At 38.7% G+C, this 15330-nt stretch overlaps 1 protein-coding gene across 4 annotated transcripts in view; it reads left to right on the plus strand.

Annotated features, from left to right (window-relative positions):
• Positions 1–15330, plus strand: part of MYO6 (myosin VI) — a 157643-nt gene that overhangs the window by 48970 nt on the left and 93343 nt on the right. For all 4 annotated transcript variants that reach the window (XM_087443791.1, XM_087443792.1, XM_087443793.1 and 1 more), the window contains exon 2: positions 12255–12397. In XM_087443791.1, coding sequence (XP_087299917.1) covers positions 12281–12397 — 117 coding nt within the window. In that variant the 5' untranslated portion in view covers positions 12255–12280. The remainder of the gene's footprint in view (positions 1–12254; positions 12398–15330) is intronic.

Raw genomic sequence — 15330 nt, forward strand, 5'->3', positions numbered from 1 at the left:
ATGTAGCTGAGTTGAATTTTAATTGTTGAATAATTAATCACTGTTTAATTAAGTCCAGAAAATGAATGAGATTATAAAAATAGTAACTAAGTACTTGAACTACTCTGTCTTAAAGTTTTTGGACTCAATTGACCTTAATAACTAGGGACTTTATAAAGTTCGTAGTGTAAAAACTCAGGTTTGGGTGTTGGTGTGAGTGGAAGGCAGCAGCTTTGAAGGAAACCATTCACAGCTAGCTTGGTGGTTAGGAGTGAAGGGCAGGAGTGAAGGCAAAATGCCCGAAGTGCAGTAGAGGAGAGGTTTTCACTGTGAGATCTACTTAAACAACAAAACAAAACCGTTTGCTTACTTTTAACTCTGTTCAGGGAAACTGAAGCCCTTTAACCCACCCTATAAATAGGACTCCTTTGAGATGTTGTCATGTTTTATGAATTGGGAAGATATATGAAGGTTTGGATCGTACAATCACTGTCTTACATTTTTGAGTAATTATTTTTGTTTGTGAAAAGTTAACTATTTGATTAACTTCTTAAGTGCCTTGAAGAAGTGCATTGTGGTTTCATAAAACACTTTTTATGAGGGATCATAATAACACATAAATTGTGTATGTCTCAATTCTTGCTCTGAAAAAATCAAAAGTCCAGGCAGATTTTTCTACTCGGAGAAATCACCATTATAGTGTTTGATTTGTTTGGCTATTTGTAAATCTACCTTTTACTGAAATCTACTTTAAAAAAATCTAACTCTCGGGGCTGGCCCAGTGGCACAAGCAGCGGTTAAGTGCGCACGCTCCACTGCGGTGGCCCGGGGTTTGCCGGTTCGGATCCTGGGCACGCACCGACGCACTGCTTGGCAAGCCATGCTGTGGCGGCGTCCAGTATAAAGTAGAGGAAGATGGGCACGGATGTTAGCCCAGGGCCAGTCTTCCTCAGCAAAAAAAAAAAAAAAAAAAAAAAATGAGGGGTATTGGCAGATGTTAGCACAGGGCTGATCTCCTCACCAAAAAAAAAAAAAAAAAAAGAATAAAACAATCTAACTCTCACCTAAAAGTTTGGCAACTGTTTGGTAAAACTTTGTTTTTATCCACGTTTAGAGAATGTATTACGTTACTCTATTTCCTTAATTTTGTTTATCCCACACATTTGTGTGAAATGCTAAATTGGATGACAAGCAATGAATATGTCTGATTTGAGGGACATTTACAGTCCACCAGACTGTAACAGTCAGAAAAATCTAGTTGCTGAACAAGATGATGGCCATATTGAATTTGCTATATATTGGATTTATGAGACAAAATCATAAAATTAATGAGCAATTAACAATCTTTATACATAAGGGATTGCATTTCTCATATAGTGTCAATTTTTCTTTTAATTTTGTTTGAAATGCCCACTCAGTTACAGATGTATTCAGCTTGTTTGTTTGTTTGTTCATGCATTCACTAATTATCTGCTGCTATCTGGGATCTATCCCATTCTGTCATTCTGTCTGATACTGCCCTAATTTTGATGTGTTGTGTTTTTCCTCATCATATTGGATTGTTACAGACAATCTCTTCTACCAGAACACGGTGATCTTTCGAATGTGCACACCCGATTAGATGGCTCTCCGCTGCCTGTGGAATAATTAGAGTGAAGGCCCTTTGCACTTTGGCATGGATCTGCCTTTCCAACTTCGTCTTCCACTGAGCTTCTTTTTTCTTCTTCTTCTTCTCAGTACACCGTCCAGTTTCAGTTTCACATTTTTTAATTTCTGCTTTTGATGTTTCCTTTGTCTAGAATATACCCCTACCCTGCCCTAATTCTCTGTTAAAATCCTTGGGCCTTCAGGATCAGCTTAAATTGCTCTAATGCCTGGGTCGCCCTCGGTTGACTTTAATCAGGCAATCAAAGTAATCCTGTCTTTTTTTTTTTTTTTTTTGGTGAGGAAGATTAGCCCTGAGCTAACATCTGTGCCCATCTTCCTCTGTTTTGTATATAGGACACCACCACAGCATGGCTTGATGAGCGGTGCTTAGGTCTGTACCTGGGATCTGAACCTGCAGCCCCCTGGCTGCTGCAGCAGAGCATGCGAACTTAACCACTACGCCGCCGGGCCAGCCCCAAAGTAGTCCTGTCTTGAAGCTCCCATGAGAGTATTTTACTTTGGGCCGTTATCCTCGTGGAACACTCTGGCCAGGGAAGAACAGGTGTTTGTAGGTGAGAGAGGGACAAGGACGCTAGGTCAGGAAAAAGCAATGTGAACATAGTGGATATCGTCAGTGTTTGAAATTTTCAAGTTAATATTTTAAAAAAGTATTAGCCCTAGAGAGTTAATAAGGCAAGCAAGTGTAGACTTGCTTATAAAGCAAGAAAACATTTGCTCTGTTTTCCTCCAACTTTACTTAACCAGTAGGTAAGGTTTGTGTAGCTTGGCATTTGAATCTTTATCTTAAGGAATTAAGATAACCCTTATGTATTGATTTTTGCCTGTTTTTTGGGCCTAAGTTAGTGTTCTCAGATGGGGAAAAGACAGGAAGGAGAAGGTGGTGTCGACTAACTTCACCCAATTTACAGTGCTTAGGGACAGTGGCACAGCAGTGGTTTTCTAACTGCTCCCTGCCGCTGCCCCTAAAGTAAAATTATCACTTTAGTTATTTCCTCCTCCCTTTCCTCCCTGATATAGTTTGAATTCTTTTAATGGCAATGGGAGATAACTTTGTAATTTTAGGAGTTTTTAGGATCTTATTTCTACATGTGCTTTTCTTTTTTTAAAAAATGTGCTTTTTTTTTTGTTTAGGATGAGAAATACTAATTTTTTTTTTTCTGTTGCGGTGCCTGACATGTAATAGGAATTCAATAAATGTTTGTAGAATGCATTGGTAATAATGCTACTTCGTGATTCAAAGCCCCCTTCAGACTCCACTCTCCCCAAACAGTCCCCCCATAAGTGTGTGTTGTTTAGTACTGAAAAGATTAAAAATATGTCTTCCACAAAATGTAAAGTACTTAGAGTCTCATCATCCTATTGCTACTTGAAATAGTTCTTAATATTTACAATCACAAGATAAGTGTAGTTCCTCCAATTATACAAGTGAGAAGAAATGAAATTACGTGAATCACTCAATATTTTCTATAGGATCTATTTCAGAATGGATTTGTCTTAGCATTTTCATGAAACTTATGTTAAGAGACTTAACATTTTCATGCTCTGATAGTTGCCTGGCCTGCTGGTGGTTGGTAGTTGAGAAAGAAAAATTGTTCCTCAAGTCCATAAATATTTTCCAGTTTGTCCTTCCAAAGCTAGTGAAATTACTGGTACCCACAGAGGTTGGGAATATTATTAAACAATATATGGTTGACTCTTAGGACACTTGGTTGGGAAAAAGATTTGTTGATTCTCTTACACTTGCTTTGTTTTTAAACTCAAGTGTCTGGAGGAATCAAGTACAATATTTATTCTATGGCTTTAATTACCAGTTAAAAACAAAATTTATGCCTTGTTGAAAAACTGCTTCCTGAACGTCTCTCTAGTTATTAAGAACTTTGTATCAGAGATCTACCTCAGTAAGTAATGAGCTTTTGGAGAGTTCTCCTGTGAAGTGGAATGCCTCGCTAACAATGAACATTTACCTTCTTTTTCTTGAATTCTTGTTTGCTTTATATTGAGTCATGTGAGACATATGACATCAGCCGTTACTTGAACCAAAGAAAATTCAGAACTGGTATAAGGCTGAACAAATGTGAATGGATCAGCACTACTGTTCAAAAACACATACCATGAGGTTTGTTCCCTAACAAAATCAAGAGGAGCCAGAACCTAGGAGCTACTGAAAAGTACTGAGGTTCCCATCTCAAGGGCCTTCAGGTACAAATGGATCTCCTTAATCTATTTTCAGTATTTCAGAAAGCCTGATGGAAGGTTTATATTTGCTGTGATGGAGCTGGAGTAGGCTGACTAAAGTGTCAAGTTTCTTTACTTTTGGTTTCTTATCTCACTGCAGTAACACTAGCTGTTTTATAGTTGACAGGACTATAAAATTAATTTGTCAATTTAACAGATACCTATTTTTTGCCAAGCACTGTTCTGGGCTTCTAGATTCTTAGCCATAAATAAAACAAAGTCCCTGGATTGAAGAAGCTTATATTCTAAATAAGTAAAATGGGGCTTTCTCTAGAATGGTCTACACTTTGGCCAGGTAATCTTAGTATAGATTGTCTACATATATTATTTGAAGTATGTCTAAATTCACATCTGTTTTGTGATAGTAATTTATGCTGGAGTTTATATTTGAAATATAGTTTATGATTTCTTCTCTGAAAATGTGTAAGAAAATCATACAACCAATTCTCACAATTCAGGTTGTATATATTTGTAGTAATTTGCATGGTAGTATCAGTTTCCAAATCATGTTATATTTTTAAATATTTAATAACCACATAATAAACTTATTAATAAAATATTTGCTTTTATTTTTTACCCTTTTTTTTGTTAGCAAGTTAATCTTAGCTATTCCAGTTAAGTTGGACTTAGCCTTGGTGTTCTGAGGCTATTTTAAGAATCGAGTGGTAATGGACTTAGCTTTAAAACGTTGATGATACATTGGGCTTTCTGAGCTTTTGTTTGGAAGTACCGTATAACGTTTGTAAAAATGGTCAGTCATCAGGACCATGGCTCTGGTCAGCTGGACCTTCTACTGTTAAAATCAGAAGGCGAGCCATGGCTGGCCTACACATTTCTCTTTTTTGATGTCTCAGACTGAAAAATATTAGAGCTCTATTTTCTCATCATTATCTAAGCCTGAAGCAGTGGCTGGTACGTAGTAGGTACTCAATAAATATTAAGTGAAAAAACTGAGTGAGTGGATATCGAAATTGCTTCTTAATTAAATTAAGGTAGTCAATTTTTAGATCTTGTTATCTTGAGATGTTTTCTTATTTTGTTTCTTTGTCATGAGTTTGGACTTAGTGGTAGGTATTTTCTCCATATTCTTTTTTTTTTGCTGAGGAAGATTCGCCCTGAGCTAACATCTGCTGCCAGTCTTCCTCTTTTTTTTTTGTATGTAAGCTGCCAGCATAGCATGGCAACTGACAGACAAGTGTGTAGGTCCACGCTCGGGAACTGAAACAGAGTGTGTGAACTTAACCACTAGGCCACTGGGGCTGGCCCTTCTCCCTATTCTTTTTTTTTTGTGAGGAAGATCAGCCCTGAGCTAGCATCCATGCTAATCCTCCTCTTTTTGCTGAGGAAGACCGGCTCTGAGCTAACATCTATTGCCAATCCTGCTCTTCCCCCCCGCCCCAAAGCCCCAGTAGATAGTTGTATGTCATAGTTGCACATCCCTCTAGTTGCTGTATGTGGGATGCTGCCTCAGCATGGCCAGAGAAGCAGTGCATCGGTGCGTGCCTGGGATCCAAACCCAGGCTGCCAGTAGCGGAGCATGCACACTTAACCGCTGAGCCACGGGGCCGGCCCCTCTCCCTATTCTTAAAAACGTTTATTGCTGATAAAACCAAGCTATTCACAATAAATTTAAATTTCAATACTAATGTTTAATGAATGCATAATACAACATTATAGCAATTAAATAATTCACATACTTTGTCCAACTAGCTAAACAAGATTAACTTGGAAATGTTTTCTAGGAAGGCCTCACAAGGGTAATTTAGTGACTAAAGGGAACCCTGCTAAAATATTTTTGAGAATTTTGATGTACAAATAAGTTCTTATGGAACTGAAATCCTCAGTAAATGATTGTGCAGGGTACACACAAAACGCATCAGCCCTGGCTTGCTGTTACCTGGTGCCCTGTTTCTCACAGTATCTGCACAGCAGGGAAGCTAATAGCCTCAGGATATGCTGATACAGATGGGAGAAGGTGCCAGTTTAAATCTTGTGTGCCACAGGTGCACAGAACATTCTTTTGATCAGCAAGGCCGGGGCCTGGCCAGGTGAAAGAGTAGTCTTTTAAAAGATGAATTTGATACTTCTGCACTACCCCCAACTAGAATTTAAGATCCTGGAGGGCAGGGATTTTTGCCAGTTTGTTTACTGCTTTATTCCGGGTGATTGTTTTCCTTTTAGAAAGCTACGTGAGGCCAGAGCATGTCTGTTTTTGCTCATCCTGTCCCCGGCACCTAGCAGTATGTGGTACACGATAGGTGGCTGAAGTGAAGAATAGCAGAATGAATGTGGGAAGCAGTCTTGTAAGCGTTCTGCTTACTCAGTTTAGTGCTTCTTTCTTCCTTTTTGGTATCTTATTCCAGCTCTTTCAACCCAACTCTAAATTACCCTTAACTAGTGCTCAATGTCTAATACCTTAGCTAATAAAAATAAAATATGAAATAAAATATAAAGTTGTTATATATCACATCTATAATTCTTAAAGTGTAATCTTTGAAGGTCGTGGTGATGTAGCAGGTGATGGCTCATGTTTTGTGGTAAGGATCTACCTGTTCTTCTCGTGGCACGTGGTCGTTATTGGGATCATCACTGGAGTTGCAGAGAAAAAAGAATATGGATATGTATGTATTTGTCGCTCTAGCCTCCAATACGTTTGCTTCCCGGGGAGCCTCCTTATGTATGCTTTGTACCTTCCAACAAAGAGTAAATGAAAAGTTAGCATAGTACCTCTGAAAAGCTACAGATTACCTTCTATAGATTACTTAGTGCTTCTATAGATTACTTCTGTAGATTACTGTAGTGCTTACTTTAAAAATATCAGTTGTCAATTAAGTACTAAAACTGAGATAATTTTTAGTTGATGATGGGATATTGTAGAGCATTGCCTGTCTTCTTGAATAACATAGGGAATATCAAGAATTTTAAATTTGCTTCACTAAATCCAGTGATTCCTACAGTTTTTCACTTTGTATTCCTGCAGTGCATATGTACTCAGCCTTTAATATGTGTAAAGTTTCCAGTATAGTAGCACTGGGAATTGAGACTGTCTTTTTTTTTTTTTTTTTGGTGAGGAAGATTAGCCCTGAGCTAACATCCATTGCCAGTCCTCCTCTTTTTCTGAGGAAGATTGGCCCTGAGCTAACATCTGTGCCCATCGTCCTCTACTTTATATGTGGGATGCCTACCACATCATGGCTTGATAAGCGGTGTGTAGGTCCCTGCCTGTGGATCTGAACCTGTGAACCCTGGGCCGCCGAAGCGGAGTGCATGAACTTAACCACTACGCCACTGGACCAGCCCCAAGCCTGTCTTTTTTAAATTCCCTTCGCAGTGTCTTTTTAAGTGCTCTTCATATGCAAACATGCTTAGTAAGTATGAATGTTGATTGCATGGGTTTTCTGAATGATTTTCTGGGAACAAATAGTCACATGTCTAAAAGAATTTTGTCAGATGAATAAATCAGACTTCATTAATGAAGGATAATTTATGTTAAAAATATTTAGGATTCCAAAAACAATTAAATGAATCCTTATTAAAAAAGAGGTGTATCCTAGTGAAAGTCTTGGCACTCGGTAGAAAATAATATGTAATTTAGTAGAGGAGGGAGTGAGTGTCCAGGCTTGGCCAGGCACAAGTACGTCATCAGCACAGAGTTGGAGTAAGACGAGTTCAGATGAGAATCTGGGCAGGAGTCACCTGGGCTGAGGGCAGTGACATCTTGAATGGTAGCGCTCACCGTGGCTGTCTCTTGCGTCGTGCTGCTCCAGTTTGGACTGGTGGTTTGCCTGAGTGTGGAGTTCTGGGTTGGTGGAAATCCTTTTCCTTCAAGTGTTAAAGGCGTTGCTTTATTGACTTCCCACTTTCGGTGTTGTGGAGGCAATTTTGATTCATGATCCTTTGGATGTGACCTGTGTTTTTTTCTCTCATTTCTCTGGAAATGTATAGCATCTTCTCTTTGTCTCTAGTGTTCTGAAATTTGACATGGTGTCCTTTTGTGTTTGTGCCTTTTTTCCAGTTACTGTGTTGAGGACTTAATGGGCATTTTGGCTAGACTCTAGAAAATATGCCTTTCAGTTGTGGTGAATTTTCTTGGTATATTTCTAAGCTTACTCCTCTCTATTTTTGGGGAGAGGCAAGATGTCTATCTTTCCTGGCATTTTGATGCTGAATCTTTTTACTTCATTTTCATATCTTTTTTTTTCCTTCTACTTTCTCTTCTTCTTACTTTCTATTTTTCTTTTTTCTTGGCTTTCTGAAAAATTGCCTCAACTTTATCTTCTGTACCTTCTAGTGAATATTTCATGTCTGCTGTTATGTCGTTAAAGAAAACTTATTCTGACACATATTAAAACAACAAGGAAGACTTTATTCAGGATTGTTGCAGTAGGGGTGTATCAGTCTGCTTGGGCTGCCGTAGCAAAAGACTGTAGACTGGGCGCTTAGACAACAGAAGTTTATTTCCTCACAGTTCTGGAGGCTGGAAGTCTGAGCTCAGGGTGCCAGCATGGCCGGGTTCTGGTGAGGATTCTCTTTCTGACTCTCAGATGGCATACAGCTGCCTTGCTGTATGCGCATAGGGCCTTTCCTTAGTATGTATGTGGGGGATGGGGAGCAGGTAGATAGATTTCTCTCTCTTTTTTTGGAAGGCTACCAATCCTATTGGATTAGGACCACACCCTTATGAACTCATTTAACCTTAGTTACTTCCTAAAAGCCCTATCTCCAAATATAGTCAGAATTGGGGGTTAGGCCTGCAACATATGAATTTTTAGGGGGACAAAATTCAGTCCATAGCAGACACATAAATTCAGTCTATAACAAAGGATATTACAATAGGGGAGAGAGATCAGGCTCAACTTCAAATACAGAAAAGACAGCTGGGGATTTATAGCCAACGAGCAGAGTGAGGGGTTTGGTGGATGCACAGTTATTACTAGGAGGAAACAGCAAGGGTGGGGGATTCTTGCTGAAGGCAGGTCAAGGATTTATACATCAAAAGCGCGGGATGAAGAACTCCATCAAATGTCAAGGGTGAGGGAATTTTTCAAAGCTAACATAGCAGGATTCTTGCTAAAACTGGCCTCTACAGGCTCAGTAAGGACAGAACATACATGGAAGGCCTGGTCTTGAGGCCTAGTCAAGAAGAGGGCACAGAGGAGCCTAACTAAACTTGGGTCAAAGAGAGAGTCTCTGTCAGCATGTGGCAATTTTTGTATGCATACCCTTAATTGTTCCTAGCCTTTTTCATTCCAGAGACCCTCTCCCTTCCCTTGAGAATAACCTCTAGGCTTCTCTCGGGGGTGGTATGGGAGTTGGGAGGCATTTCCCAGCAATAAGGACTGTGTGTGTGGTTGGTGTTAGGAAATCTCTTCTTCAAACAACTTCACCTCATCTTCTTTATTTTAGACCCCTTCTTTTCACCCTTGGTTTTAGAAGTATCTTGCACTATAGTTCTTATGTCTTTTGAGATTGAGTGGTATAATTTGGGTTGTTTTGATCTTTCCCTCTTCCTTACTTGGGATTTGGCTCTCTCGGTGTGGCTGAGTCAGTTGCTTCTCAACCATTTGCTCTCCAGCTTCCAAGTGTTGTTGCCGTTGTCTCTTTGGTTCTTCTCTTCCATGTAAACTGATGTCTTTTCACAGAATCCCTTTCTGGTAGATTTAGGGGTTTGATGAAGGAGCAACATTAGATGTGTGCCTTTAAATCTATTATCTTAACTGGGAAGCTGCAGCAGAGGGTTCAAAGTGGAAAAGAAATTTGACTAGTTCAAGGGAATTTGCCATTCTGTTTTTGACTTCGGGGGTTTTGCTTTGCTGTGTTTTTTTTTTTTTCCAGATACTTAATTATTCCTAAATGATCCCTCATGACTAGGCTGTAATATCTCTTTATGTTTAGAACTATCACAAGACCATTTTCTTGAAATTTACTGGTGGCTTCAAACAAGGGGTATGGGGGGAAGAGGTGTTACTGGCATCTATTGGGTGCCAGTAGAATGCTAATCTCAATTTTATGTCACTTAATTCTCATAGCAATTCTGTAAGGTAAGTGATGTTATCATTTATATGTAAGGATAAAGGTAATCATCAGAGAGGTTAAGTAACTTGCTTAAGAGCTAGTCAGACGGTGGTGGAGCTTAGTTTCAAGCCTAGGTTTTAAGACCTTTCAACTCTTTCTAGTCTGCCATCTCCTTTTACTCTTCCCAAATTGCGTGAACATTTCATTCGTTCACTCAGTGAATATTGAGTTGCCTGCTCTGTGCTAGGCCTTGGGGACACCGAGAGGACTAGTCCATGCCTTTATGGAACAGGAATCACGTGACCAGATTTACTTTCCAATAGAATTTCTGGTGATCTGTGCAGAGTGGCAAGAGTAGGAGTAGGCAGCTAGGTTAATTATAGAAGTCCTGGTAAAAGGCCATGTTGGTTTTGACTAGGATGGCAGAGGAGATACAGAGAAGTGGGAGGATTTGGAATACCTTTTGGAGGTAAAGCTGACAGGATTAGGGAGGTGATATGGATTTGGAAGGAGCTGGAGGAATTGAGGATGACTCCAGGTTTGATTTGAACTGAATGTTGTTGGTGCCTTACTGATATGAAGAAGAACAGGCTGGGGTGATGGAACGGAGTAATACTATAATAACAACACTGTTACATCTATTAGATATATCCATGAGGGGTTGTCCAGCAGGCAAGTAAACATCTGGGAACTCAGTGAGGTTCTGGCCTGGAGAAATAAATTTGGGCATCCCTCACATATAGATGGTATTTAAAGCCATGGGAATAGATATGATTATCTAGGCAAAATGTGTAGATGTAGGTTTGGTACTGTAAGCCTGAAGCAGTATGATTGACTTCTATGGAGAATCGTCATTTAATTTCTTAACTCAGAATAACACTTAAACCTAATAGCATTTGCTAGATTGGGAAAGCAAATCCTACCGCGTAGGCAGTGCGTGGAAGACATTAACCAACAAGCCATTGCAAACATGCCAATAGTTAGCAGCTTTTTGATTGAACTGTGTACTAAACATCCTTGACTTTCACGAGAGTCTAGTCCTGAGAGCATCCACGTGGGGAATGCCACACTTGAGAACGCCGCATGAGAGGTGCGTTACGGCGCGTGCGTCATCTCTTCAAGTGTACATAAGTCGTGAAAATGAGTTCCCACTGAGATGCTGAAACTAGAACATCTGAGATCATGCACTAGCTGATTCACTATTACCCATTGGTCTCATAGCATCCACATTCATTAAAATTCAATTTTTTACATGTCTCGGACCTTTTGGGATATTCTCAATAGACGGAACTGTAAATGTTAAATCTGAGAATGCTATGTGTGAAAGAAGCTTTATAGGAACACTTGAAAAATTGGATTAGAATTCACAGTAGGCAAAAACTAGACAGAATCCAGATGTCCCTCAGCAGGACTACAGGTAAACAATTGTGGTATAGTCATTCAGTGGGCCTAGTATACACAACAACTTGACTATCAGAAACATTTTGTTGACTGAAAGAAGCCAGACACAAAAGCATACATACTGTGATTTCATTTATGTAAAGTTAAACTGCAGGCAGGAACTAATCTATGATGATAAAAACCAGAACAGGGGATGCCTGTGGGGGATAGGGATTGACAAGAGGAGGCACGAGGGTACTTGCTGGGTGATGGAAATGTTCTATATATTGATTGGGGTGTTTGTTAAATGGGTATATCTATTTGTTGAAACTCATCAACTGTGTACTTAGGATTTCACTGTATATGTGTTTTACCTCAATAAAAAAAAAACCCAACAAAAACAGTATGCTGCTTGCTTCTGTGAGAATGTATATCGGGAGCACATGGTGAGGTGTCCCTGTAGCCTGGGATTGTCAGGGAAAAAAGTTTCCCAGAGGAAGTAATCGCTCACATTTCTCACCTTTATCCCTGGAGGTCTAAAATGACTTACTGTTCAACTCTTAGCCAACTCCACACAATAACATCTATTTCTAGGACGACTGTTTAATTTACTGTGCAAACCAAATACTTTAAGTAGTAAAAGGGAGTGCTGTCGTAAATTACTCTGGGACAACAGGTACGAACTGTGACCGTTTCTCTCTGTTTCTGTACTGCTCACAATGTCTCGACTGCGTTCACAACTGAAGGGTGGCAGTGGCAGAGCAAGTGTTACCTGAGGGTGGGGCAGCTTCTGTTTGGTCCTTATCTAAAGGTGGGTAAAGGGTGGCAGGGTGCAGCAGGATGGGAGGGGGTGGGGATTACCTGTAGTGGGGGTAGATGTGTTTCTATGAGTTGTGATTTACATGTTAACTTTAAAAAAAATGTTCTTTTTTATTTCCAAAGTTATTCATGTTGCTTTATTTGTTCCTTTGGAACAGGAGATAGTGGATAACTCCCTTCAAAAATGGAGGATGGAAAGCCCGTTTGGGCTCCACACCCTACAGATGGATTTCAGATGGGCAATATTGTGGATATTGGCCCTGATAGCTTAACAATTGAACCCTTGAACCAAAAAGGCAAGGTGAGTTGCTCCGAAAGATTTCAGAGTTGGATTTTTTTTCCTATAGATGTCTCCCTTCTTAATAAACTAGATATTCCTAACACAGTATAGGGGAAAGCAATTTTCTGGTAAGTGAATCTTCGTTTTCTACTGAGTTATTATTTGGTTAAATCAGAAGTACATACCCTAGGAAAAAATGGTGTTCTGTGATAAAATCAAACAGAAATTTAGTGAGCCTTTCATTATCACATTCTTAAGAAGAACAACTATATGATAAAATGTAAACAATAACAACATTTTTATTCTTTATAGAATATTACTAAAGTTACTAGTATACCTGTGATGTACTCAGCATGTTACAAAGTAAGAACATTTATGTTATCAAATTTCGCTTTAGCTTTTAGGTAATTTTTTAAGCTTTTTATTTACTTAAATGTATTAGCATAGGATTAGAGTATGTATTGGAAATATATTTCTATTAAGTAAAGGTAACTTAAGTCTTAAACATACCCATCTATTATTATTTTTGTTATAATGATAGTTTTTAAAACATAAAAGCATACTTTAATTCTGTAGACATGCTGTTTCTTTTTATGCTTAGACATAGACTAGACAGTATTACAAAATGGGAGTTTGGGGAAAAAGTGACCTGGAGTCTCTTTCAGTCTTCATGGGAACTGTAGGGTCTGTTTTTGTGGAAGAGCTTCATAATTTTCAGTTTAATAAATATTCCTGTTAAACAGGTTTTCTGACTAAATTAAATTTGTTAGTATTGTTTCTGTTTACTTTAGGCTCTCCTAATGTTCATGAATAATTTATATTCTACTGATACATGGTTAACTAATGCCATATGACTGCCATCCTTCTGGGAACCTTAGAAAAACAAAGTGGATCTCTCATGAGGTCTTTTCACAGAGAAAACTATTCTGTTACTGTAAACAACCCGGGAGCCCAAATGCATAATATATAATGTGCCATGTTAGAGGAGGCCAATTAAAGATACCCTCAGGAAAGGAAAGGCAAAGTGTTTCTTGTTTTTCCTCTTATTAACAAGTACCTATTTATACTTAAAATGCAGTACATTTTAAAAAATGAAAGAATTAAAAAAAATAAGCTCAATTATTTTTATATATTTGAAGTTGTAGAGGAGGAAAAATTGTACCCTACCATTTTGGGTCTCTGGCTGGACCTGAGAATTAAACTGTGACATAAGACAGATTCACAGTAGAAAAGCATACAAGTTTTACTAAATTTTTACATGTACATGGGAACCTTCACAAGAGAATGAAGACACGAAGAAGTGACCAAAGCAGAAAGCCTTTCTATCTTTTAGACAAAGAAACAATTCATTTGTGAAGAATGATAAAACAAAGGGGTTTGGGCTAGGGGCAGTGGAGAAGTGAGTAGGAAGATAAGGGTGCATTGAACAAGGTTCGTCTGTACAGATTTCTCGGCCTCGACTCCCCGTCTCTGGTGATAAGAGTGTCTTCCTTCCTCTGGCACAGGGAGGGCACCTTTCGTAGGGGACTTGCATCTCCTGCTTTCAGATATAAAAAGGAGGGTCAGAGTGCCCTTCTTGTGTCTGCTGTTTCTCAAGTGCCTTTAACTCAAAATAATCAATGTGCTAAAGGAGCACATTTTGGGATGACATGCTCTGAACTCCTTCAAAGTCTGTTTTCATTTTTGTTTAACTTATAAGTGCAGTAAATCAAAAGGCCAAAATGAAATGAAAAATATATTTCCTAGGTGTATTTGGTTATATCCACAGATGACAAAATAATTCACTTCAAGCACAGAAGAAACTTGATTTATGGGTGTGTACTTTTAATATTTTAAATATTTTGGTATGCTTTCAACTGTGCCTTGTTAGTATTAATCAGGTACACACATAGAACCAATAAAAAGACTTAAAATTTAAATTGTGAAGTCATGAAAATTTTATGGATCTGTAGATAATTCTATAAACTAAAGTTAAAATGTCTTTTCACAAATATCTTTTTTTGAGAGTTAACAAATTCTCAAGGATTATTTTTTAGTTTTTCCTCCACTTTTCTCATCGGAGTCTTAATAAATTTGTAGTGTCATAATAACCATATGATTAAAAAGATCCATAAGAGAAGCAGTCTTTTGCCTAGATAATTCATGATCTGGAGATCCCCAGCTTTTAAATATTCAGGAGTTAAGTTCATAAGGTGGTGGGTGGGTCAAGTAGACCTGTATGCTGATACAGTTGAAGCACAGAAGAGGGAATGATTAGCTCTGGTGAGGAACATGCCTTTGATGATAGCAGGGGCTTTTAAAGTTTTTAGATTGTGACCTATAGTAAGAAATAGATTTTCCATTGCATTAGGTATGTGTATTGTGCATGTGTGTGTGTGTGTATTCATAAATGAAACAGAGTTGGTCAAATGAGACATCCTTACTACATGCTATGCATTTGAATATTTTCTGATATCTTTTATTCTGCTAAAAATGCTGTCTTGAACCTCCAGATTGATTTCACATTCCATATTTGCAGCAGACTGGCCTTCAGGCTTAAGCCCTAAATATAGCAAACAAGGGTCTACGTTTTCTTTTCCCCATCTGCTTTACTTATCTTTTATCACCTGGCAGTCTTCCCTCATACTCTTGCCAATGCTTGTTCTTGTCTGTTTCTCCTTCTCCCATCCTTCCCTTCCAGTGTTTATTAAGCCCACACCATGAGTCAGGTCGTGTTGGGTGCTTTGCCTCGTTGCTCACAGTACTCCTTTTACCTGGAATGCCACTCTCCATAGCCCTTTGCTTAGCAAATCTTTCTCTCTCAAGACTCTGATTGAGGTCACCTTCTTTATGAAGTTTTTCCACAGATACCCAATCTCTCCCTCCTCCTCCCAGGCAATAGAATTTACTGTTGATTACTCCTTCTTTCGAGGGTGGTATAAATACTTAAGTCTCCTGAAATGCTTTATTGGGGA

This window comes from Ceratotherium simum, chromosome 19 (assembly GCF_057802395.1).
Source record: "Ceratotherium simum simum isolate JZ-2026a chromosome 19, ASM5780239v1, whole genome shotgun sequence".
Taxonomy (NCBI): domain Eukaryota; kingdom Metazoa; phylum Chordata; class Mammalia; order Perissodactyla; family Rhinocerotidae; genus Ceratotherium; species Ceratotherium simum.